The 21268-nt window shown below is 37.8% G+C and overlaps 1 protein-coding gene across 2 annotated transcripts; it reads right to left on the bottom strand.

Moving 5' to 3' along the window:
- Positions 1 to 297: 297 nt before the first annotated feature.
- LOC778081 (transcription factor MYB3R-3) lies at positions 298 to 13165 on the bottom strand. 2 transcript variants are annotated; one of them, XM_006602527.4, is made up of 9 exons: positions 12999 to 13165; positions 12419 to 12592; positions 12118 to 12169; positions 11820 to 11877; positions 4696 to 4790; positions 4515 to 4618; positions 4128 to 4256; positions 1935 to 3037; positions 298 to 552 (listed from the first exon to the last, which is right to left on the bottom strand). In XM_006602527.4, exons 2-8 carry the CDS (start codon positions 12574 to 12576, stop codon positions 1945 to 1947), a joined length of 1689 nt encoding a protein of 562 aa, XP_006602590.1. In that variant the 5' UTR covers positions 12577 to 12592; positions 12999 to 13165; the 3' UTR covers positions 298 to 552; positions 1935 to 1944. The 2 variants fall into 2 exon arrangements, with proteins under 2 accessions (XP_006602590.1, XP_040868214.1); XM_041012280.1 differs by having other exon boundaries at positions 12419 to 12570; positions 12999 to 13163.
- Positions 13166 to 21268: the final 8103 nt, after the last annotated feature.

The raw sequence follows: 21268 nt of genomic DNA, 5'->3' as shown, positions 1-21268 counted from the left end.
CAGTCAACCGAGAATTTAGTGCGACAGAAAAAAAGAGAGAAGTTTGCCGAAAATGCATCGGCTGAGATTTGGGAGAAAAAAAGAAAAGTGAAGGAAATGTTTCTCAACGAGGACAAGAAAAAATGAAGAAAGGGGTTCTCTATATATAGGGAGTGAAACACTATTCAAGTGTTTACCCTGAGCGATGTGGGACTTGAAGCTTTTTTTTTTTCAAACTTTCACCCATTGTCTCCTTTGTTCTAACAGTACGCCAGGCCATAAATTATTTAGAAAAAGGATTGAAGGAATCTAAGAACATTGATAAAACTGGAAAATTTATTTCTCCAAGACAACTGTACAAATCTGATAAATACAACTAGTATGTATCCACAAGTAAATGGAATTTATCTACTTTTGTGAATTCTGTTCAGGTGTGATGGAAATGACAGCCAACTATCAAGTGTAGACAAGAGCCAAGTCATTGTGACCCGTGCACTGAATTTTATTCATAAAATTGGTAAACATTATCAAACAATTTAGAGAAACAATCAGCTACCTTCAAATGCAAGTCCCCTGCATCAATTGAGAAAAAGTGTGATTAGGATTCATAACTATTAGACTGATGATTGATCATCAGATAGCAAAAACTGCAAGGAGAATACACTATCTCCTGCCAAAAGAAATATAGGTAAATAAAACTGGTCAATTATATTGCTCTTCTAGTTTAGATAGAAATCTATACAAAAAAATACCAACAATTCATAGGACAATGTTTAGATATTTAATGGTGAGTGGACTGGAACCATTTTATTGTTTAGATGTTTTTCAGATGGAACGGAAAAAAAAAAAGAAAAAAAAATGATTTCATTTTGTATCCCCTATATTGGAGGATAAGAACAAGCTTGAAATCTAGTTTGGTCTTTGTATCCTGTGAGTTTGAAGTTTAAAGCATATGGGCACATGAAAAGGAAAAAAATGGAATTAGTACTCAAGCAAATAGTTGCAAGTTCACTGTCCACACACAGATATTTAGAAAACATCAACAGAATTACCACAAAAAAAAAAAAGATAACATCAAGAGCTGATGTTCAAAAAGTTATTAATATTCTTTAAATTTAGAAAACTTCAAGAGGACAAGATTGAATAGTACCACTGTAATACATGTAATTCAAAATGATCAAAACCAGCTTGAATAATAACATTTCGAAAGGACAAGAAATTTTTCAACCAAAATATCAAATAATAGCATTTTGGTTATAAACTTCTAACAAATAATGAGCTAATCTCACAGAAACATGTGAAATTGAAATGGGACCACAACTCTAGGTCAGAAGAAGTGATGTGATACAAAAACAGTTATCACAATCATCATTGATAATTTGATGTAAAAATAAATAGCTTTTAAGTAAACAGAACAAGATAATCATATTAAATAAAATCTAGTTTGATGAACTCATAAAAGTTGTCCTTTCAATTGGTGGAGTCGTGGAGAAACAAGACTTTTACAGACTGGATAAGAAAGACAACTATATCATTCTGTCAGATAACAAAAATATCCTACCAAACACTCATCGAAAACATTCTAACGTTAAAAATTAATTAGAGTTTAATGTCTATGTACTGACAGTGTAAAACAGTTTTACACTGTCATTCAATCATAAATCATCATTTGAATTACTAAGATAATTATTTCAAAAGTCAATAAACTTACCATACATGGTGGATCATAATTGGAAAACTATGTAAAACTTTTTACATTGTCAATGTATAACCCTTTTACTCAATTAATTAATATCATCAATTACTAGTAGGCTCTAGTTTTTTTCTGAATCAACTTCATCCTAGAAGAAAGGATGGATTCTTCACTAAGTATACAGCCATTTATCCGATGCCTTAAAGCTTAAGCAGAAAGATAACACGGTAAATTTAAAGAACAATAAGTAGCAATTACTTACAATTTATGCACTATGTCACAACCAATTTTGTTTCATGCAGACGATCTTCAGTCATCACATTACTCCTCTTGTCGTCATTCTTCTCTTTGTCAAATGCAAACTCCAGTTGTTTCTCCACTGACTTGACAATTGCTGTTCGCTTGGATCTTAACCTGTATGGGGGAGATGCATTGAATGCCTTATTGTTGGGAATGTCAATCCCATTGCCATGGCTTGCTGGACTCCTGGAGAAATGCCCAGAACCAGAATCATCATCGGTTCTCTCTGTTTTAGAAGTATGTGGATTGTTATCTACTTTCAAAACTTTACTGGGACTGGTGAGTGTTTGGGCCCCAGTTTTTCTCCTCCTCAATATGGAAGGAGTATTTGGAAAAGTATTAGCAGCCTTTTTCAAGATCGATTCAGGTGTCTCAGTGCATAATTGACTACCCTTCACTCGAGGTGGAGTGAAGAAACCAATAGGTGACATTGTTGGACTCGGACAGTACTCATTCTGCTGGCAAATATAATTTAAATAAAGAGAATCTATGGGAACTGAACCATCTAACTGTGGTGGCTCATAACACAAAGAACCACAGGTAGGGCTTTCTTGAGAAGATGTTCCAATTAACCTGGTACTGCTCATGTCACCATTGTTTGTACAATGCTCAAAATTTGAGTTTCCATTGATTCCAGAATTCTCAGATATTAGCCCAAAAGTTGTTCCAAAATTAGCTCTAGACAATTGTTCTGAGTTGCTACAGCTGAGATCAATGTTTGATGATCCAGGCTTGCATTCTACACAGTCAGAATCAGCAGATTCATTTGCAGGAACACTTGAACAATCACCAACTTCTCTAACTGTGCCAGAGGACTCAAACTGATTCCTGCCCCGGTCATCTAGCTTACTAATGGATGTAGTTTCAGATGATGTTTCAACAGCTGCATTTAATTCTTTATTTGAACAACCAAGTATTGATTTACTAGCAGAACGTCTAATTGTATCTTTGACAGGAACTTGTGGACTATTCTTAGGAATTGGTGGAAGTCTTCCTGTAGCTAAATAAAAATCCAACTTTTTCTTCAAAGAACTATTCCAGTGATTCTTTATTGCATTATCAGTCCTGAAGAAGAAAATTCACAGACAAATATTAACCTTTGTCACAATATAATTCAAATGGCATGTCATTATTATCTTCATACCCCATTGTCCAGAGGCTCTTCGCTATGCGAAGGTATGGGGGAGGGATGTTGTACGCAGCCTTACCCTTGCATATGCAAAGAGGCCGTTTCCGAATTCGAACCCATGACCAACAATTCAAATGGCATGTCATTCCATCAAAAAATAAATCTTGTACTAGGAGGTTGTATAATCAACAAAGTGTGCGGTCCTTCTTACATAACTTTTATGATCATTGAAGTATTTTTTGCCTTTTTTTATTTTGCAGGAATTCACTCTACAACTTACTTAAACTATACAATGGGGTGCTTCCACTAATTATGTTTTGAAGAACGTTGACAAATCTTCAGAACTTACATTTTCAGAAATTGTAAAAAGGAAAAACCTCAAGAAATACATCTCAGTGCAAACTTGCATAGGGAAAATTTAACAAGTGAGAAAAACAAGATGACAATATAGATTTCAAGATTTTCAAATTAAGAAGACCAATATTTCTTATCATCAGTAGAATAGCTACTGCTTGGTGCTACTGCTAACTACAGCATTCTCTTTTTTATTGTAGAATTTTTCTCTCTTTTCTGAGGTTGGAGGTGGTTTGAGTGAAAAGTTCATTAAGAGAAACAAGAGTATTGAAGAGAGATCACATGACCCTTAAATTGGGTTTCCCTAACAGTCATGTTCAGAATTGGGTAGCTTTGTTGCATTTATCTTTTATTATTTTTTTTCTTTGTTGTTTCATGTTTCAGGCTTATGTTAAAAAGATTCCTACTTCAATTTCTGTATAATTCTTTCATGTCTTAATGAATTTCTTATTTTATTTTGAAAATGAAATGTAAGTAGAATATATTGTTCCAAGATTTTATTATTGAGAGAGCAAGAGAGATACATCCAAGTACCACCACCACCAAAAAAACAACAGTTTGGAACTAGCCCAAGATGATACTTCACAATTAGCGTAACATAAAGATTACATTCCATGATTTTTGCTATGATCTTAATTTCCTTCATAACTAAAGAATTAAAAGAAAGCAGACCTTCCATGAAGGACCTTAGCTATTTCAGCCCATTTGTTCCCATGTATACGATGAGCATTCATCAAGGACAATTCCTCTTCCAAAGTCCAGGCATCCTTCTTTATGTCAGGGTTAAGATGATTGTGCCACCTGAAAATATTCGAAAAGAAAAAAGCAGTATAATCTCAGTAACCCATATGCAAAGAAAGTTTTAGTAGTCAAATTGTCAGTTTAAACTTTAAACAAAAGGATATTCAGATGGAATAAAGACTTGAAAAGTTGAAGATGATATGCAAGAAACAGATCTAAAATTTATATTTAATGATATGGAGGGCAACATTTATCAATAAAAAGGTTAAAAAAAGATACAAAAAGAAATAACTTTCACATGATCTTCAGTTAACCTACCGCTCTCGACATTGTTTGCCTATTCGACCGGGTAAAGACTTGGCTATCAAAGACCATTTTGTAGGCCCATATTTTGACACCAGTTCAACAATTTTATCATCCTCCTGTAAGCAAAGCAAGAGAAGTTATTGCTTGAATAAAATTGTAGGAAAAATGAAAAAGAAAAGGACCAAGTTTCAACCTCCTGTGTCCAAGGTCCTTTAACAAGTTCTGGATTAAGAACTTTTTGCCATCTGTGCAGACACTGAACTTCTGATCTATCAGGGAAAAACTCAGCTGCATTCCACATTTTAAATAGGTGTCACAAAAATGAGCATAATGATTTCACCAAACCCACATGACCAAATTCCTAGGCTTACAAATTACACACATGACCATTATCCATCACAGAACAAATTACAAACAAACATTATTATAACTAGGGGGAAAAGAGACTCCGTGCCTTTTAAAAAAAATTTGAAAAAAAAAATAATATTGGGTAGTTTTAGGATGTGAGTGGGGTGTGGGTTGGTTGAGGAGAAATGTATAGGGATAAAAAAGAAATTTGAAAAGATGGGTTTAGGGACAAAATGGGAAAAGAAATGTCTATACCAAAATATGGCATCCCCTTTATTAATAGTAAAATGAAAGATGCAAATAGAAGTTAGAAAGTTTTAATTTTAGTTATTTTCATTCTAACTTTCTGAGTTCCAAAGAAGTGAAAAACTGTGGGAATCCATACATTAATTCAGGAATGTATATATTTTATTTTATCTTATCCTGTCATTAATTTGATATATTGGCCTTCATTGCCAATGATTCTCTGCCTGCCATTCTTCTTCTGATAACCTTCATGATAGTTGATCCCTTCTTCTGCCAGTTATATGCATGGTATATCACTGTGTAACCTTCAAACTTTGATCACGTGGTGTGTGGGCTTTGTTTTCCTGATGTCGGACAAAGAGAATATTGAACACAGTTGACAAAACAGGAGATGCTGGATACCGACAGCATGGAGAATTGCAGAATATCCATTCTGCGTATAGGCTGAATTTGAAGAATTATCAAAAAGTCTCAACTTGTTCATTCAGTGCTAAAAGGAAAAGAAAAGCTGATTCACCTAATGATTAATAGGCCTACAAATGGAGAGACCCTATGTTTGCAGCATGGGACAGAGAAGACTCCATGATTATAGCTTGGCTATGGAATTCAATGATCCCAGAAATTAGTGGCACTTGCATTAAATATGAGATGCAGTAGAGCACCTATTCCAAAGCCAAAGAAGTCGTTCAAGTATATGAAGTAAAGGTGAAAACAGTAGTGGCAAAACAAGGAAACAAAATAGTTATTGAAAGTGCTAATCAACTGAAGTCTTCTCAAGAAGAGGCTAGATCATTATAGAGTGATAAAAACTACATGCACTGATGACGCAGCAGTTCTCAAGGAAATTATTGAGCATGACAGAGTCTATGACTTCCTTGTTGGTATGAAATCCGAGTTTGATCAAATCAGAACTCAAATTTTGGGAAAAACAACAAATTACATGTTTCAATGACATGCTGGCTATTGCACAAAGTGAAGACACCAAGAGTTTACTGTTGGATACCCAAACTATTGATAGTTCACCAATGGTAGATGAACTTGTTGAAAGTGGTTCAGTAAATGTGATATTGTGGGCACGTGCACCAACTGCAACAAGGCACATTACACCCGAGAGAAGTGCTGGAAAGTGCATGGAAAACCTCCTAGTCAAGAATGGGGACAAAAGGGAGAGGGGGGGGGGGGGGGTCTGCAAGGAAGAATAGACATACTCATGCTGCTGCTGCTGGAACAAATGAAGAAAATAAGCCTGAATCCACCGATCTTGATCAGGAAGGGATAGAAAGGATAAGAATTTTCCTTGGCAGACTAGAAAAACCAACAGGTACTTGTACTTTGGCATATTCAGGTAAGCTTCCATTCTCATTTGGATTAAATGTCTCTGAAACATCTTCTACCCAGTTATGGATATTGGATTCATGAGCCACAGATCACATGATGACACTGACACCCTTATCCAAACACTTCGCCACATGTTCACCATGTCCCAAGAGTAAGAAAATTAACATGCAAATGGGACTGTTGTAACTATAGCTGGTTTAAGAGATATCCAAATCTTCATATCCCACAGTTATTCACCAAGCTTGTTTCCATACAAAATTTACAAAAGATTTATTCCATAACGTGATATTGCTTAGCAATTATTGTGAATTTTAGGGATTTGAGGAGGAATCCTGCCTAGGTTAGCTTTGCTATTCTTAGCCGGTCCCAAGCCCGGATAAAAGGAGAGGGTTGTGTTAGGCTTTCGACAGCCAACGTAAAACTTTGTCGAATCTCTACGACATGGATCAATTACGTAATAATGTGAATGCTAGGTCGTTGCCCGGAAGCAACGCGCTGTACGGCTCGAGTACAGTGTCAAAAGAGCAAGGGTCGCTGCATCGCCGCCCGGATGTAGTGAAAAGTAAGCAAGGGTTCCCACATTTTCGTGAACGGGTGTGGGTAAAGAAGCTAGTTCATGACAGGAGGATTCGCTTTGGTACATGGAATACAGGCACACTTACTGGAAAATCTATGGAAATAGTGGATGTTATGGTGAGGAGGAAGATCAATTTTATGTGCCTACAAGAAACTAAGTGGACAAGTGAAAAAGCGAAAGAATTAGACAACTCGGGTTTTAAGCTGTGGTATACGGAAAAAATCAGATCAAGAAATGGGGTAGGGATTATTGTGGACAAGGAGTGGAAGAAGGATGTCGTGGATGTAAGAAGAGTAGGAGATCGTATCATAGCCTTAAAATTGATAGTGGGACAGGACACCTTTAATGTTATTAGTGGGTACGCACCTCAGGTTGGGTTAGTAGAACACTTTAAGGTAAAATTTTGGGAGGATCTAGAAGGGGTACTTCAGGATATACCCCAAGGAGAGAAAGTTTTCCTAGGAGGGGATCTCAATGGACATGTAGGTAGCGTGGCTAGAGGTTTTGAGGGGGTGCATGGGGGTTTTGGCCTAGGGGAGATGAATGGGGAGGGTAAATCCATCTTGGAGTTTTCGGAGGCTTTGGATCTTTCTATAGCCAATACATGGTTTAAGAAAAGAGAGGAACATCTTATCACTTACAAAAGTGGAGGGACATGTTCTCAGATAGATTCTTCCTTATCAGGAAGTCTGATAAGAAGTATTGCTTGAACTGTAAAGTTATCCCGGGAGAGAGCTTGACTACCCAACATAGAGTTTTGGTTATGGATGTAAGAATTAGAGATAGGGCAAAGAGAAGAAGTCCTATGGTAGCACCAAGGATCAAATGGTGGCACTTGAAGGGTGAGAAACAAGGAATCTTCCAACAAAAGATATGGGAGGATGGTGTGGACAATCACAAGGAAGTGCAAATGATATGTGGAACAAGATGTCCCAAGAGATTATTAAAGTGGCTAAAGAGACGTTGGGTGAATCTAGAGGTTTTGGACTTAGGGGTAAAGAATCGTGGTGGTGGAATGAAAATGTTCAGAGCAAAGTTAGAGTAAAAAAGGAGTGTTTCAAGGAGTGGTCTAGGTGTAGAAATTCTGAAACTTGGGATAAGTATAAGATAGCTAGAAATGAAACCAAAAAGGCGGTGAGTGAGGCAAGAGCCCAAGCTTTTGACGGACTATACCAAGCTCTAGGAACCAGGGACGGAGAAAGATCTATATATAGGCTTGCTAAGGGTAGAGAGAGGAAGACTAGAGATTTGGATCAAGTAAAGTGTGTTAAGGATGAAGAAGGCAAAGTCTTAGTGCATGAAAAAGATATCAAGGAAAGGTGGAAGGCGTATTTCCACAACTTATTTAATGATGGATATGGATATGACTCTAGCAGTCTAGACACAAGAGAAGAGGACCGGAACTATAAGTACTATCGTCGGATTCAGAAACAGGAAGTAAAGGAAGCGTTGAAAAGAATGAGTAATGGTAAGGCGGTGGGGCCAGACAACATACCTATTGAAGTGTGGAAAACTCTTGGAGATAGAGGTCTTGAGTGGCTCACCGAACTCTTTAACGAAATTATGAGGTCAAAACGCATGCCGGAGGAATGGAGGAGAAGCACGTTAGTGCCAATCTATAAGAACAAGGGGATATACAAAATTGTGCAAATTATAGGGGAATCAAGCTCATGAGTCATACCATGAAATTATGGGAAGAGTGATCGAACGGAGATTAAGAAAGGAGACTCAAGTTACTGAGAATCAATTTGGTTTCATGCCGGGAAGGTCGACCATGGAAGCGATTTATTTATTACGGCGGGTGATGGAGCAATATCGCATGGACCAACAAGACTTGCACTTGATTTTTATTGACTTGGAGAAAGCGTATGATAGAGTGCCTAGAGAGATTTTGTGGAAAGCTCTAGAGAAGAAAGGGGTTAGGGTTGCATATATTCGAGCTATCCAAGATATGTATGATAGGGTATCGACTAGTGTTAGGACACAGGGTGGAGAGTCAGACGATTTTCCCATCACAATTGGTTTGCATCAAGGGTCAACCCTTAGCCCCTACCTTTTTACCTTAATTCTGGATGTCCTCACGGAACAAATCCAAGAGATAGCGCCGAGATGCATGCTTTTTGCAGATGACATAGTCCTCCTTGGAGAGTCGAGGGAGGAGTTGAATGAGAGGTTGGAAACTTGGAGACGAGCTCTAGAAACACATGGCTTTCGCCTAAGCAGAAGCAAATCGGAGTATATGGAATGTAAGTTCAACAAAAGAAGGAGGGTTTCTAACTCAGAGGTGAAAATAGGAGACCATATTATCCCTCAAGTCACACGGTTTAAATATCTTGGGTCTGTAATACAGGATGATGGAGAAATTGAAGGGGATGTGAATCATCGCATTCAAGCAGGATGGATGAAATGGAGAAAAGCATCGGGGGTGTTATGTGATGCAAAGGTACCGATCAAGCTAAAGGGAAAGTTTTATCGGACTGCGGTAAGACCGGCGATTTTGTACGGAACAGAATGTTGGGCGGTCAAGAGCCAACATGAGAATAAAGTAGGTGTAGCGGAGATGAGGATGTTGCGGTGGATGTGTGGTAAGACTCGACAGGATAAAATTAGAAACGAAGCTATTAGAGAGAGGGTTGGAGTAGCGCCTATTGTAGAGAAGATGGTGGAAAATAGACTTAGGTGGTTTGGGCATGTAGAGAGAAGACCGGTAGACTCTGTAGTGAGGAGAGTAAACCAGATGGAGAGAAGGCAAACAATTCGAGGCAGAGGAAGACCCAAAAAGACTATAAGAGAGGTTATCAAAAAGGATCTCGAACTTAATGATTTGGATAGAAGTATGGTACTTGATAGAACATTATGGCGGAAGTTGATCCATGTAGCCGACCCCACCTAGTGGGATAAGGCGTTGTTGTTGTTGTTGTTGTTGTAGGGATTTGAGGAGGATGTTTGGACATGGTCGAGAATGGAATGGTCTCTACTACCTTGAAGAATCAAATTTGTCTACTATGGTTAAGACAGTTTACCACATACATTCATGTCTGATTCTATGTTATCCAACAAAAAGATTTTTCTTTATCATTGTTGGTAAGGGCATCCTTCTTTTAGGAATGTCAAAGTTCTATTTCCTTCTTCATTTACAAAATTAGATGTTGAGTCTTCATTGTGAGGTGTGTGAGCTAGCTAAACACAAGCATGTACCATTGCTAATAAGCAATAAAAGAAGCACATTTCCCTTTTAGCTTGTTCATACAAATTTATAGGGTCCCTCAACTGTTCCTAATGTGTCCAATGCTCAATGGTTTGTAACTTTTATTGATAATTGTCCATATGTTACTTGGCTTTTCTTACTAAAACACAAATCTTCAGTAAGCACTGTTTTCCCAAGTTTCTTCTTTATGGTAAAAAATAATCTATTAGTCTTGTGGCCAAACACCACAACAAATGAGATTGCAGACAGGAGAAATGGACATCTTCTAAATCAAACATGAGCACTGTTGTATCAGATAAATGTGCCATAACACTTGTAGGGCGATGTTGTTCTTATGGCGACATAGGTTAACAAATTACCCTGTAGAGTCTAGAGTCTTACAATTACAATTAAAAACTCAAAATCCCAATGGATGTAGTTTCTTCCTTCTACTCAAATGTGTCCACTACAAACAATCTTAAACCCCAGATTCTTGAGTGTGTTTCATTTGTTCATATACATGATCAAGACAAGGGGAAACTTAATCCTAGATTCGTAAGATCAGTTTTGTTGGGTATTCTTCCACTTAAAAAGGACCTATGAAGCTCTACTGCAACAATAAATCAGCAATCAAGATCACTCATAGCTCAGTTCAGCGTGATTAGACTAAGAACATTGAAATGAATAGGCATTTTATCAAGGAGAAACTTGACAGTGGCTTAATATGTACTCTACATGTGCCCACTCAAGGACAACTCACGCATATCGTCACCAAGGGGTTGAGCAGCTCCAGCTCCACATGAGAATTCTATCCAACCTGGGAATGGAAAATACCTATTCACTAGCTTGAGGGGAAGCGTGGGAATCTGTATGCTATATGAGGAATGCATATATTTTACTTTATGTTATTCTATAATTAATTTGTATTACGCAATTAGTAAGTAACCGGTATAAATCCCAAAAATCACCGGATTACAGCTTAGAGAAGGGAGACATTTGTTTCTTTAATTAGCAACTATGACCTATGTATATAAACCGATTGATTATTCAATGAAATATGTATTCCTTTTCCTTTCATCCCTAATTTTCAAGACTAACAAAAAATTATCCTTGAGAGTCATGCCTATGACTTTTGAATTATATATTTCTTTTCTTTCAATTGCAATATTATCTAGCTCCACTCTACCAAGAAAACCATCAATAATAATGAGATAATTTGTATATAACAGTGTAGAAGTTTCATTGTATATAGTTTCCATGTTCCTTAAAGATTAAAGCAATGCCAGCTGAATCTATCTCAAAAGATGATGGATGGGCCTGCTTTATCCATAGAAAACATTGATGAGGAACTTTGCAAAAACAATATTTATCATATTTCTCATGCATTTTAGTTAAACTAGTTTAGAGATCTACAATACTTACTATCTGTTCAGTTCAAATATATAGGGTAAGCTCAAATACTCACTACAGTAATAATAAAGTATGCGTCACAGCTATAAATATGTAAATCGCATATAAAGGTCATCACTGAATTATTGAACCAGATGTCTCCATAGCAAAAGCAACACAGCAATAACAAGTGATGCCAGAAGAACTAACTAGGGTAACTATAAATAAATACCTATTTTCTTCCAACTCTTTCCCTTAAAAACTGCAACAGCATTCCTTAATGTTTCATCCTGCAGCATGTTAAATAAAACATTAAGAAAAGCAACAGTTATTATTAACTTGTATGTAAGCAACAATAATTGAGAGGACAAGCATAACAATCTTGGACTATACTTACAAATTCATAAAATCAACTGAGCTGAATTCACTATTTAATCAGCTTGCTAACAAGCAAGATTGCAAGAATATGTGTAACCAAAAAATTGATAAGTAAAAAACAAAACAGCTGTCTCCAATTAGTAAAGACTAACCTCCTGCGCTGTCCAACCACCCTTAGCACGCCTTATAGGGCCAGTGGTCCTCCTGCACCAAACATATCCATATAAAAAAAAAAAAAATCAATGCATATAGATCACAGCAAAGCTTCAAATAGAGAAGAAAAAGTTCCACAGTATGAAGGGAATCAGCTACTTAATGCAGAATCTGAAATTAAGCCAATACCACAGATGTATAAAACATGCAGCAAAGAACACTGCCATCAAGATACAACTTGATGATCACAATTCATGACTGATACTGCAATGACAAAGTAAAGAACTTAACGGTTGTTACCGATGTGAGGGTGATGTGGATGCGGGGCTACATATCGCCGGAGACTTGTGAATTGCACTGCCACTGCCTTCAGATACAGAGGAGCAAGAAGCAGCAGTAGATTGCTTATTCTCCTGACAACACTCCTCTGATTTCACCACCTCAGCCATATCCTTCATACAAGAACCCAAAATCCTAATAAAGAAACCATAGCATATATCAAAAACAAAGAAAGCAAAATTCTCTCAGAACAACCCACCACATACCAACCATCGAAAAATTCAAAAAACCCAGCTCAAATTGGAAAAAAATTCAAACTTTCACAGCGGAAACAAATTTAAACAGAACCCAGATCTTAAAATCTATTATCAGATCAAACCTTCAATCCCCCCCCCCCCCCCTCCCAAAAAAAGAAGAAAAATCTCACAATAAACATGAAACGCTACACCAAAACCTATTTCAAGTCCTTGAAGATAAACGCAACGACTCGATCAAATCAAATATAAAGAAATTAACACCTGAATTTTGCAGAGTAAACAAAAAAGAAAAGGAAACGGAAACGGATAAAAAAAATCATGAATTTCTCCGAATAGCGAAGTACCTATGCTTGCAGAGAAGTGGCGGGAATTGAAGTGAAGCTCATAGAAGAAACCACGATTGCTTCTCTCTCTTCGCCTCTCTCTCTGAAGCTAAGGTTTCGAAAAATCCTCGAACGTTGAAACAATGGAAAATTGAAATTTAGTTGAAAAATAAATGTGCAACCTTATTTATTTATTTATTTATATCTGGGCAACGAATATACACATAATAATACTAATATAATAAAATAAATGTTTGAGCACCGACGTGACGTCGTCGTGAATAACCGTTAGGGGTGCGTGGCGTCACTGGCGTGGTTTACAGAGGCCGTCAGTTAACGGTGGGTTGTGAACGTTACTTAGGGGAACAAAAGTTTGAAACTCAAACGGCACTGAAGGCATGAGGGAGATAAAGGTCGAACAAGTTTAAGGGACCGGATTGGTATCTTGGTAATTTTGAGCCGTTGGATGAGAGGGAGTGGTGGCGATTTCAGGTCTTAGAAGGAAACGTTCTAACTAATTTGGAAGGTTAGAAAGATGTATTAATTATTAAACAAACTACTCATATTAGGTTGGGATGACACAACAACGGTTAAAAGGAAGGATTATAAAAGAGATATGTTATTCATATATAACAGTTCATAGAATAAGTCTCCAAAAACAAATCATATAATAACTAATCTAATGATATTTTTTATCTTTTATATTACATTTTATACTTTATTATTTTCTTTTTTTTTTGGAAAAAAGTTGTATATTAACTGTATAAAACAATTTTTCACTTTTATATTATCCCATCACAACTTATTATATATGATAAATTTGATGACTTTTATAAAAATTATCTTTAAAGTTATATTTATAATGACATGTGATTGAAAGATAATATAAAATTATTTTAAATCATTAATATATGATTATTAAATTTTAATTTCTTTTCTCCTTTTCTCTTTTAATTATAAATTAAAAATTTGTAAAATTAGTATAAACTAGTATTTTAGCTTGTGCATGTTACAAAATAATCTTTTATTTTACATAACTAAAATTATAATAAATAAATCATATAATAATTAAATTTTGTAATAAATAAATACTTTTAAATATATAAATTATATTTTTATTTATAATAAATAATTTATATTGAGATAAATGTGAGTTTTATTATTGATGAAAAAATTTTAAAAATATTGAAATTCAAATTAAAGATATTAAAAATGAAACATGGAAGGAGATAACATGTCAAAAAAATTCCTAAAAATGCTCTCATTAAAGAAAAACAATGAAACGATGACAATTTAAAATACTCTTGTTCAAGATAGTTATTTTTATTTAATTCATATATATAGTAGACGGATGTCATTTTTTTGGATAATCATGTTATTGATGTAAAATATCTATTAACTTTGCCGATAATTTTCACTAGAAAATATGGTTGATTGTCATTCATTAGCGGAATTTCTTTTTCCAATCATATTTTCTTCATCCATAAGACTGAAACTTGAAATCTTGTTTCAAATGATCAAACTTAGTTCTACTCAAATCAGCAAATTATTGATATAGAAGGATGACATTTCTCAATGTACTCTAAAATATCTAAATAATATTGTATCTATACGTAATATATTTTGATGAATATATATAAATTGATTGATTGAATAAAAAAGTTACAAAAAGAATAAAAAAAATTTGAAATATATTAAATTTTTGAAAAAAATATTATGGTTCTTTGTATAAGAAATAAATGGTCTCATATTTAAATTTTATGGATAAAAAAGTGACTGGACAATATTATTTAGATACTGGGGTGTTTAGATTTTTTTTTATCGGTAGGAATCGAAGATAATGTCAGACAATTTATAATAACTAACACATTTTTGTCAACTAACTGAGCTAAACCCTTTAGTGCTGGACAAAAATAATGTGTTGGACACTATATCTTTCATGAAAGCCTTTTGGATGCAGTTCCATTTATGTAGTGCTTTGGACATTATTTTCTTATGAAAGTATTGGATGAAAGTTCACTTATCCACGTTGAAAGCAAAGTCACTCAAAACAAATTTTCACCTTTAAGTTTAGAGAAAATTAACCTTTCTAGGCATTGGACACATAATTTCCTGCATAGCCCATTAAAATTCATTAATCCATCCAAGTTTATTATCTTTGTTATTATTAAAACTATGACATTTTTAAGGGATTAAACATCTTTCATTTCTTTGCTTCCAACACTTTATGCATTTAATGTGTAAATACATTTCAACTTTCACAAAATGTTTTCCTTTCTTTGATGAGGCATGTTGTATATATTTTACAAAATTATCAAGTAAAAGCACTTCAGTAAATTTTTAAGTCTTATGAAATACTTTTTCAAATTGTGTTTTTTTATATTGGTGTACAATGGTCGAGTTGAGGTTCAAAAATATGAGCTCATGTATATTACCTCAATCCCCTGTCATTAGGTCGAATGAGCAATCCTAGTGGGTTCAATTGTGTGAGTACTAACCTTTTCACATTTTTATGTATTTTATGCATTCAACTTTCACATTTCATGTTATTTTTGGTTTTGTATGTATATTTTATTTTTTAAAATAGTCAGTATAGATGGAACAAGTAATATAGTTATGTAAGGATGTAAATAAAACCTGAATCATCCAATCCAATCCAAACCACATTATCAAATTAGATATGGTTTAAAAAAATTACTAAAACAATATAAAAAACATTGAACCGCATTTTACTTTAATCTTTGGATCATATTTTTTTCAGCTCAAAATTGACCCAAACCAATTCACAATTACCTCTATCAATTAGGTTTTTGACAAAGATTAATCATCAACAAAGCTGATAAATACTTTGCACCTATAACACAATGACCTAAAAATAGTACATTTTTTTTTCCTAATTATAAGAAACATAAACCAATTTCCGCATGTATTAATTATTAATTTCCTTTTATGCCCTAAACTTATTATGAAGTCTATTAATAAGACATTAACTCATTTTTCATACAAGTGGATACATTTATTGTCTTAACAATATAAGACACATTCATTAGTGAAAAAAAACCATCTCTTAAATTACAACTAGTGCATGTTCCTATGTAATATATGGGACAAAATATTTGTAGTGGAAAATGTACTTATCAAAATCCGGGGCTATCACACATTAGGGTGGACGTGGGTTAGGTGGGCTCCTAGACTTCACACGTCGAACTAAGAGTGACCTTTGTTAGGAGGACAAGAGGGAGGACCTGCAAAATAAAGGACTCTAACACTCAAGTAAGTACGTGAGTTAGGAGAGTAAGTGAGAATGTGTGAAAAGAGTACCAAGGAACCTAGTACTTATAGTGTGGAGAAGGAGTTGCGGGTCCTTATTGATAGGGGTTGTTACAATAATGTAACAACCCTTGCAAATAATTACCGACTTGTAGATAATAGTCAATAGATAAAGGTGATTTATAGATAATGTTACAGATAATATGTAGCTTAGAGATAATTGCTAATAGATAATTGTAACTTACAGATAGTGTGTAGCTTGTAGATAATTGAATACCTACCAAGAGATAAGGAGATTATAATATATTCAAATAATAAGAGGTTAGGGATAACCTGTCAGTTAAGAGCCCGACTACTAAGGGTTTGACGTTCCTGCTCCTGTGACAGGGCTGACATGGAGGGTTAACATGTGTCTCGAAGTGCCACATAGCATGACACGTGTATTTTGTGGATCCTGGACAGTACATAAGCCCCTTAAGCTCTGAGTCGGCTTGTAGGCAAAAAAGATTGTCCAGTGTTAAAGGACATTATCTGACATCGAGGGAGTTTGTCTAATGTCCAGGGTAATAGCCTTGACAAGTAGGAGGATGACGAGTTTGTCAAGCCCCCAAGCATGGACGAGTGTTGTCTGGTGCTGAGAGTGGTAACCTCAATAGGGGTGAGAATTGCAGGTCTGTCAAGCTTGTTAAGCTCCTGAGCCTGGACAAATGTTGTCCAGGTTGCTTCTATCAAGTTGTCCGAGGTGGGCATGCTTTTGGTTTTGCTAGTGAGGTCTATCGTGTCAGGTGAGGGAAGCCTATGTGTTTAACAACTCTACCTTTTTCTGACTGTAGGAAAGCGCATTGAAGACAAGCGTTATGTTTTGTCTGTTGTTGCAGGCAAGTGTGACACACACATAGTACTCTTGCATACGTGTCACTTGTGGAGTAGGCATGTACTAAAGACATGGTGAGTAGGGTTGTGCCATGGTGCAAAAAATTAGGGCACCACTTCAACTCCCGCCAGTTATAGAAGAGTATATCTCCTCTTTAAATAGAGTGGACGTTAGATTCGTGACCATCGTCACTTCGAATTTCTGCCTTCTTTCTCTCAAAGTCTCTTTGCTTTCATGCTTGCTTCTTGTGATTCCCTTCCTTCTTCATTCATCTTCTTCAATCTTTAAGGTATTTCTTCTATGACAATGTCATCATTTCTGTTTGACTCTGCCATTGGCATGGGTGGTAGTGATTCCGAGGGTTCGATTTAACAAGCCCTGGTGGATTGGGAGTTGATATCCATCGACAGTTCATTCTTAGAGGACACTCGCCATGGTGCCTCTAACAACGAATCCTCTTCCTTGGAGAGGTTGGGGTTTCACATCGTGCTGGTGGAGGCACTTCTCGCCTCTACAGGAGGGCGCAACCTTCTACTGCTTCCCAGGTCGGGGAACCTGTCACAATTATTGTGATTCTCCCCCTTTTTTCTTCTGCAGAGCAAGGAAGAGTGATGATGGGGATGTTAGGGCGTCCCTCCGCGTGCAACGTAGCCATAGTGTTGGGTCGCCATCGTTTCTCCCTGTCATTGCTAGCTTTGAGTGGGTAAAGGACGATGTCCTGAAGTACAATTCCTCCATCACCTTTGCGGCGAGTGTCACAACACTGCAATGCCAAGTAAAATTTGTAAACCATGAGAACTTTTGCAAGATAGTCGTCCAGGCTTGCAGGAGTGACGAATTTCCTTTCCTGAGAGCTGCATCGGATAGTCCGCCCTTCTTTTTTATGTACAAATGTCTATTTGAGGTCTTGGGTCTCATTCTCCCCTTGAACGTATTCCAGTGTGCTCAGCTTGAGCACTTGAACATGGCCCTTTCTTAACTCCACCCCAATAGCTAGGCTATGGTGAGGACCTTTGAGATTGTGTGCCAGTGTTCTTGTATTTCTTCCAAATGAAGCTGACAGGCAAGATTGGTTGGGTCTCTTTGAATAATGTGTCCAAGAAGATGTTTGAGTTTGACTCAAACGTCTTTCGCAATTTCAAGGACCGTTTCTTCAAGGTCCTAGCTACTGACATCGTGGCTGATGGTTTGCCATTGATGTTCAACCGAAACAAAGAGCCATGCTTCTCGTTCTACTAGCAGTCTAACCCCACCGGGTTCAAGTCTTTTGATGAAGATTTGTTGACCCTTGTGGAGGGGTCGATAAGACTATCTTGGAGTAGTTGCCAGCCTCGTTGGACGCGCGTGCCATTCTACTTCTCCCCTCAATGAGCGATGCCCTTGTTGCCATGGACAATAAATGTTTTACCTTGTCTTCCTCTTTTGTGTTTGAACTGCATTGTGACCTAAATTGACATTTGTTGTGTTGTTGTTGCTTGTCTTGCAGGTATTATGGGTGACTTTGCTTGGAGGCCACTTGTGAAGCAGGTTGGACCTATTGGTGGGGCTGTGCCATCGTCCATTGTCACTCCTACTGCTGGAGAAAGGGGTCAACCTGCTGTTGAGGTTGGCCTTGTTGCTAGTGTTGTTGTCATCGCCCCCGATACTCTTTCCTTTGTTTTGGCTAAGAGGAAGCGAGATGAGGCATTGGGGTATTAGGCTGTAAGAAGTCGAGGGCCTCTTTGAGCCTTTATGCCTTGAGGCAAGTGGTAGGATTGACCCCTCCCCCGTCAATTGAAGTTTCTACTCCTGCTGTTGTTGTTGTTGTTGTTCCTATTGTTGCTTTTGTTTCTTCTCCTCCACCTCCTTCTGTCACGCCTGCTAAGGAGAATGCTCTGGCTGCTGAAGTTCGTGCTCTGGCTACTTCAACAGACACAATCATGGCTACTGTGTCCACCATTGTTGCACCTTTACTGAGTGCTAGTGTGACAACCACAAGTGCTCATGTGATGTCGCCTTTTCTTTCTTTGGGTCCACTGGTTCCTCCCTCTAGCGTGTTGGCGTCGACGTCGACTTCCACCTCTTTCACCTCCATGTTTCCTTGGACCACATCTACGCCTCCAACAATGTTGATTCCCTGTGAGGTATGGGTTACAAACCTGAATAAAAGACCCTGGTTGGCTTTATGTCGGTCTTTGATAAAAATATGATTCGTTTAGCTAGGGTGTCGCATGCCACAAATTCTGCCAAGGTGTTTCTTCAACAAAGTTTGGCAATTGTGGAGGAGAATGGACAACTGCACCAAGAGGATTTATGCAAAGTGGTGTCCTTGGAGGTGAAGGTCGCCAAATAGAGGGTTATTGCTCACACAGTCTAGAAAGTGGAGCACCCTAAGGTAGCTAGTGCCATCGTCGCCTTCGCTGAAGCTATGAAGTTGAACCACCAATCGTCTTCCAAGGTTGGCAGTGTTTTGGCCAAGTTACTGCGCACCGGGTTGGACGGTGATGAACTGTTCAAACACTGCAAGAACTTACATAAGGAGAAAAAGGACTTGGCTGGCATGGTGGAAGGAATTGCGGCGGAGAAGGATGAGCTTGCCAAGGTGGTGGCAGACCTCGAGGCTCGGCTGAAGGAGTCGGAGTCTAGGCTAAGGAGTCTGAGCTGCGAGCAACTATGGAGAGGAAGGCCAATAGGGAGCTTGAAGAGGAGCTGATAATGTACAAGGAGGCTATGGAGCATCATGAAAAGGACTTTCAAAAATCCGTTAGGCAAGCCGGGTTCTTCGCCAAGGACTTTGACTTGACTTTTTTTTACCCTTTCAATGACGTGAAGGATGATGTTTTGCTTAACGAGGAAGATATTGTTGCTGAGGAGGATGCTGATGATGCCAATGTTTAGGCAGCTTTTTGTTTATTTTCTTCTTTTGTTCATTATTGGATTTTGGTCGCATAGCAAAAGAGGGGCTCACCAAGGGTGAAAAATGGGTTTAACGAGCCTTAGACCAGGGACGCGTCTGTCTTGGGTTTTGGCGAGACTCACCAAGGGTGGACCTTAGGTTTTGCAAGCCCTTTGGAATACCAACCATGGAATTGTCTGTCCGGGGTTTTGGAAAGACTCACCAATGGTGAACCTTGAGTTTGACAAGCCTTTTGGAGAATCAACCTATAGGATTCACCAAGGGCAAACATTGGGTTTTGCGAGCCCTTTGGAGAAATGACTTGTAGGACTCACCAAGGGCAGACCTTGTGTTATGCGAGCCCTTTGGAGAAATGACATGTAAGACTCACCAAGGGCGGACCTTGGGTTTTGCAAGCCCTTTGGAGAAATGACCTGTGAGACTCACCAAGGGCGGACCTTGGGTTTTGCGAGCCCTTTGGAGAATCGAACTGTAGGACCCACCAAGGGGGGACTTTGGATTTTGTGAGCCCTGTGGAATCGAACCGTAGGACTCACCAAGGGGGGACCTTGGGTTTGACGAGTTGGTGGAGCTGTGACCATCAATGTACCCGTCTTGAAGACACAAGAAGATCATAAAAATGAAGGGATGTAGTTCTTGTAGTCTGTACACTTTGTTGTCTAGGCTTGTTGCGACCTTGAATGGGCCTTTCCAGTTAGGACCAAGCTTTCCTGCTCGGGGATCTTTTCTGGCTTCACCTCAGACTCGCCACATGAAGTCGCCGGGTTGAAAGGCTCGTGGTTGAACCTTTGTATTGTATCTTCTTGCTGCTCGGAGCTTAGTAACTTCTTCCCTGATCCTGGCCATGTCTTGGACTTTGTTTGTTGTCTCGAGTTCTACCCTCATGTTTTCTTCATTTTGCTAATGCTGGAACAACAACCTCCTTGTCAATGGTTCCTCGACTTCAATGGGGATCATGGCGTCTGTGTCATATGTGAGTCGGTAAGGAGTTTCATTGGTCGTTGTTTGGGGTGAACAATGGTAGCCTAGAGTATACTAAGGAGTTCCTCTTTCCATATACCCTTAAACTTGTTGAGTCTAGTGCACAGGGCCCTAAGGATGACTCTATTGGCTGCCTCTTCCTGGCCATTGGTCTAGGGATGTTCAATAGAGGTGACGAGGTGCTTGATGCCTAGCCTCGTCAGGAAGGCTACATAGCTCTGAGATTTGAATTAGGTGTCCTTGTCGATGACAATGGCGTATGGGAGGCTA

This window comes from Glycine max, chromosome 18 (assembly GCF_000004515.6).
Source record: "Glycine max cultivar Williams 82 chromosome 18, Glycine_max_v4.0, whole genome shotgun sequence".
NCBI classification, from domain to species: Eukaryota; Viridiplantae; Streptophyta; class Magnoliopsida; order Fabales; family Fabaceae; genus Glycine; species Glycine max.
This window is presented reverse-complemented; position numbering and strand designations above follow the sequence as displayed.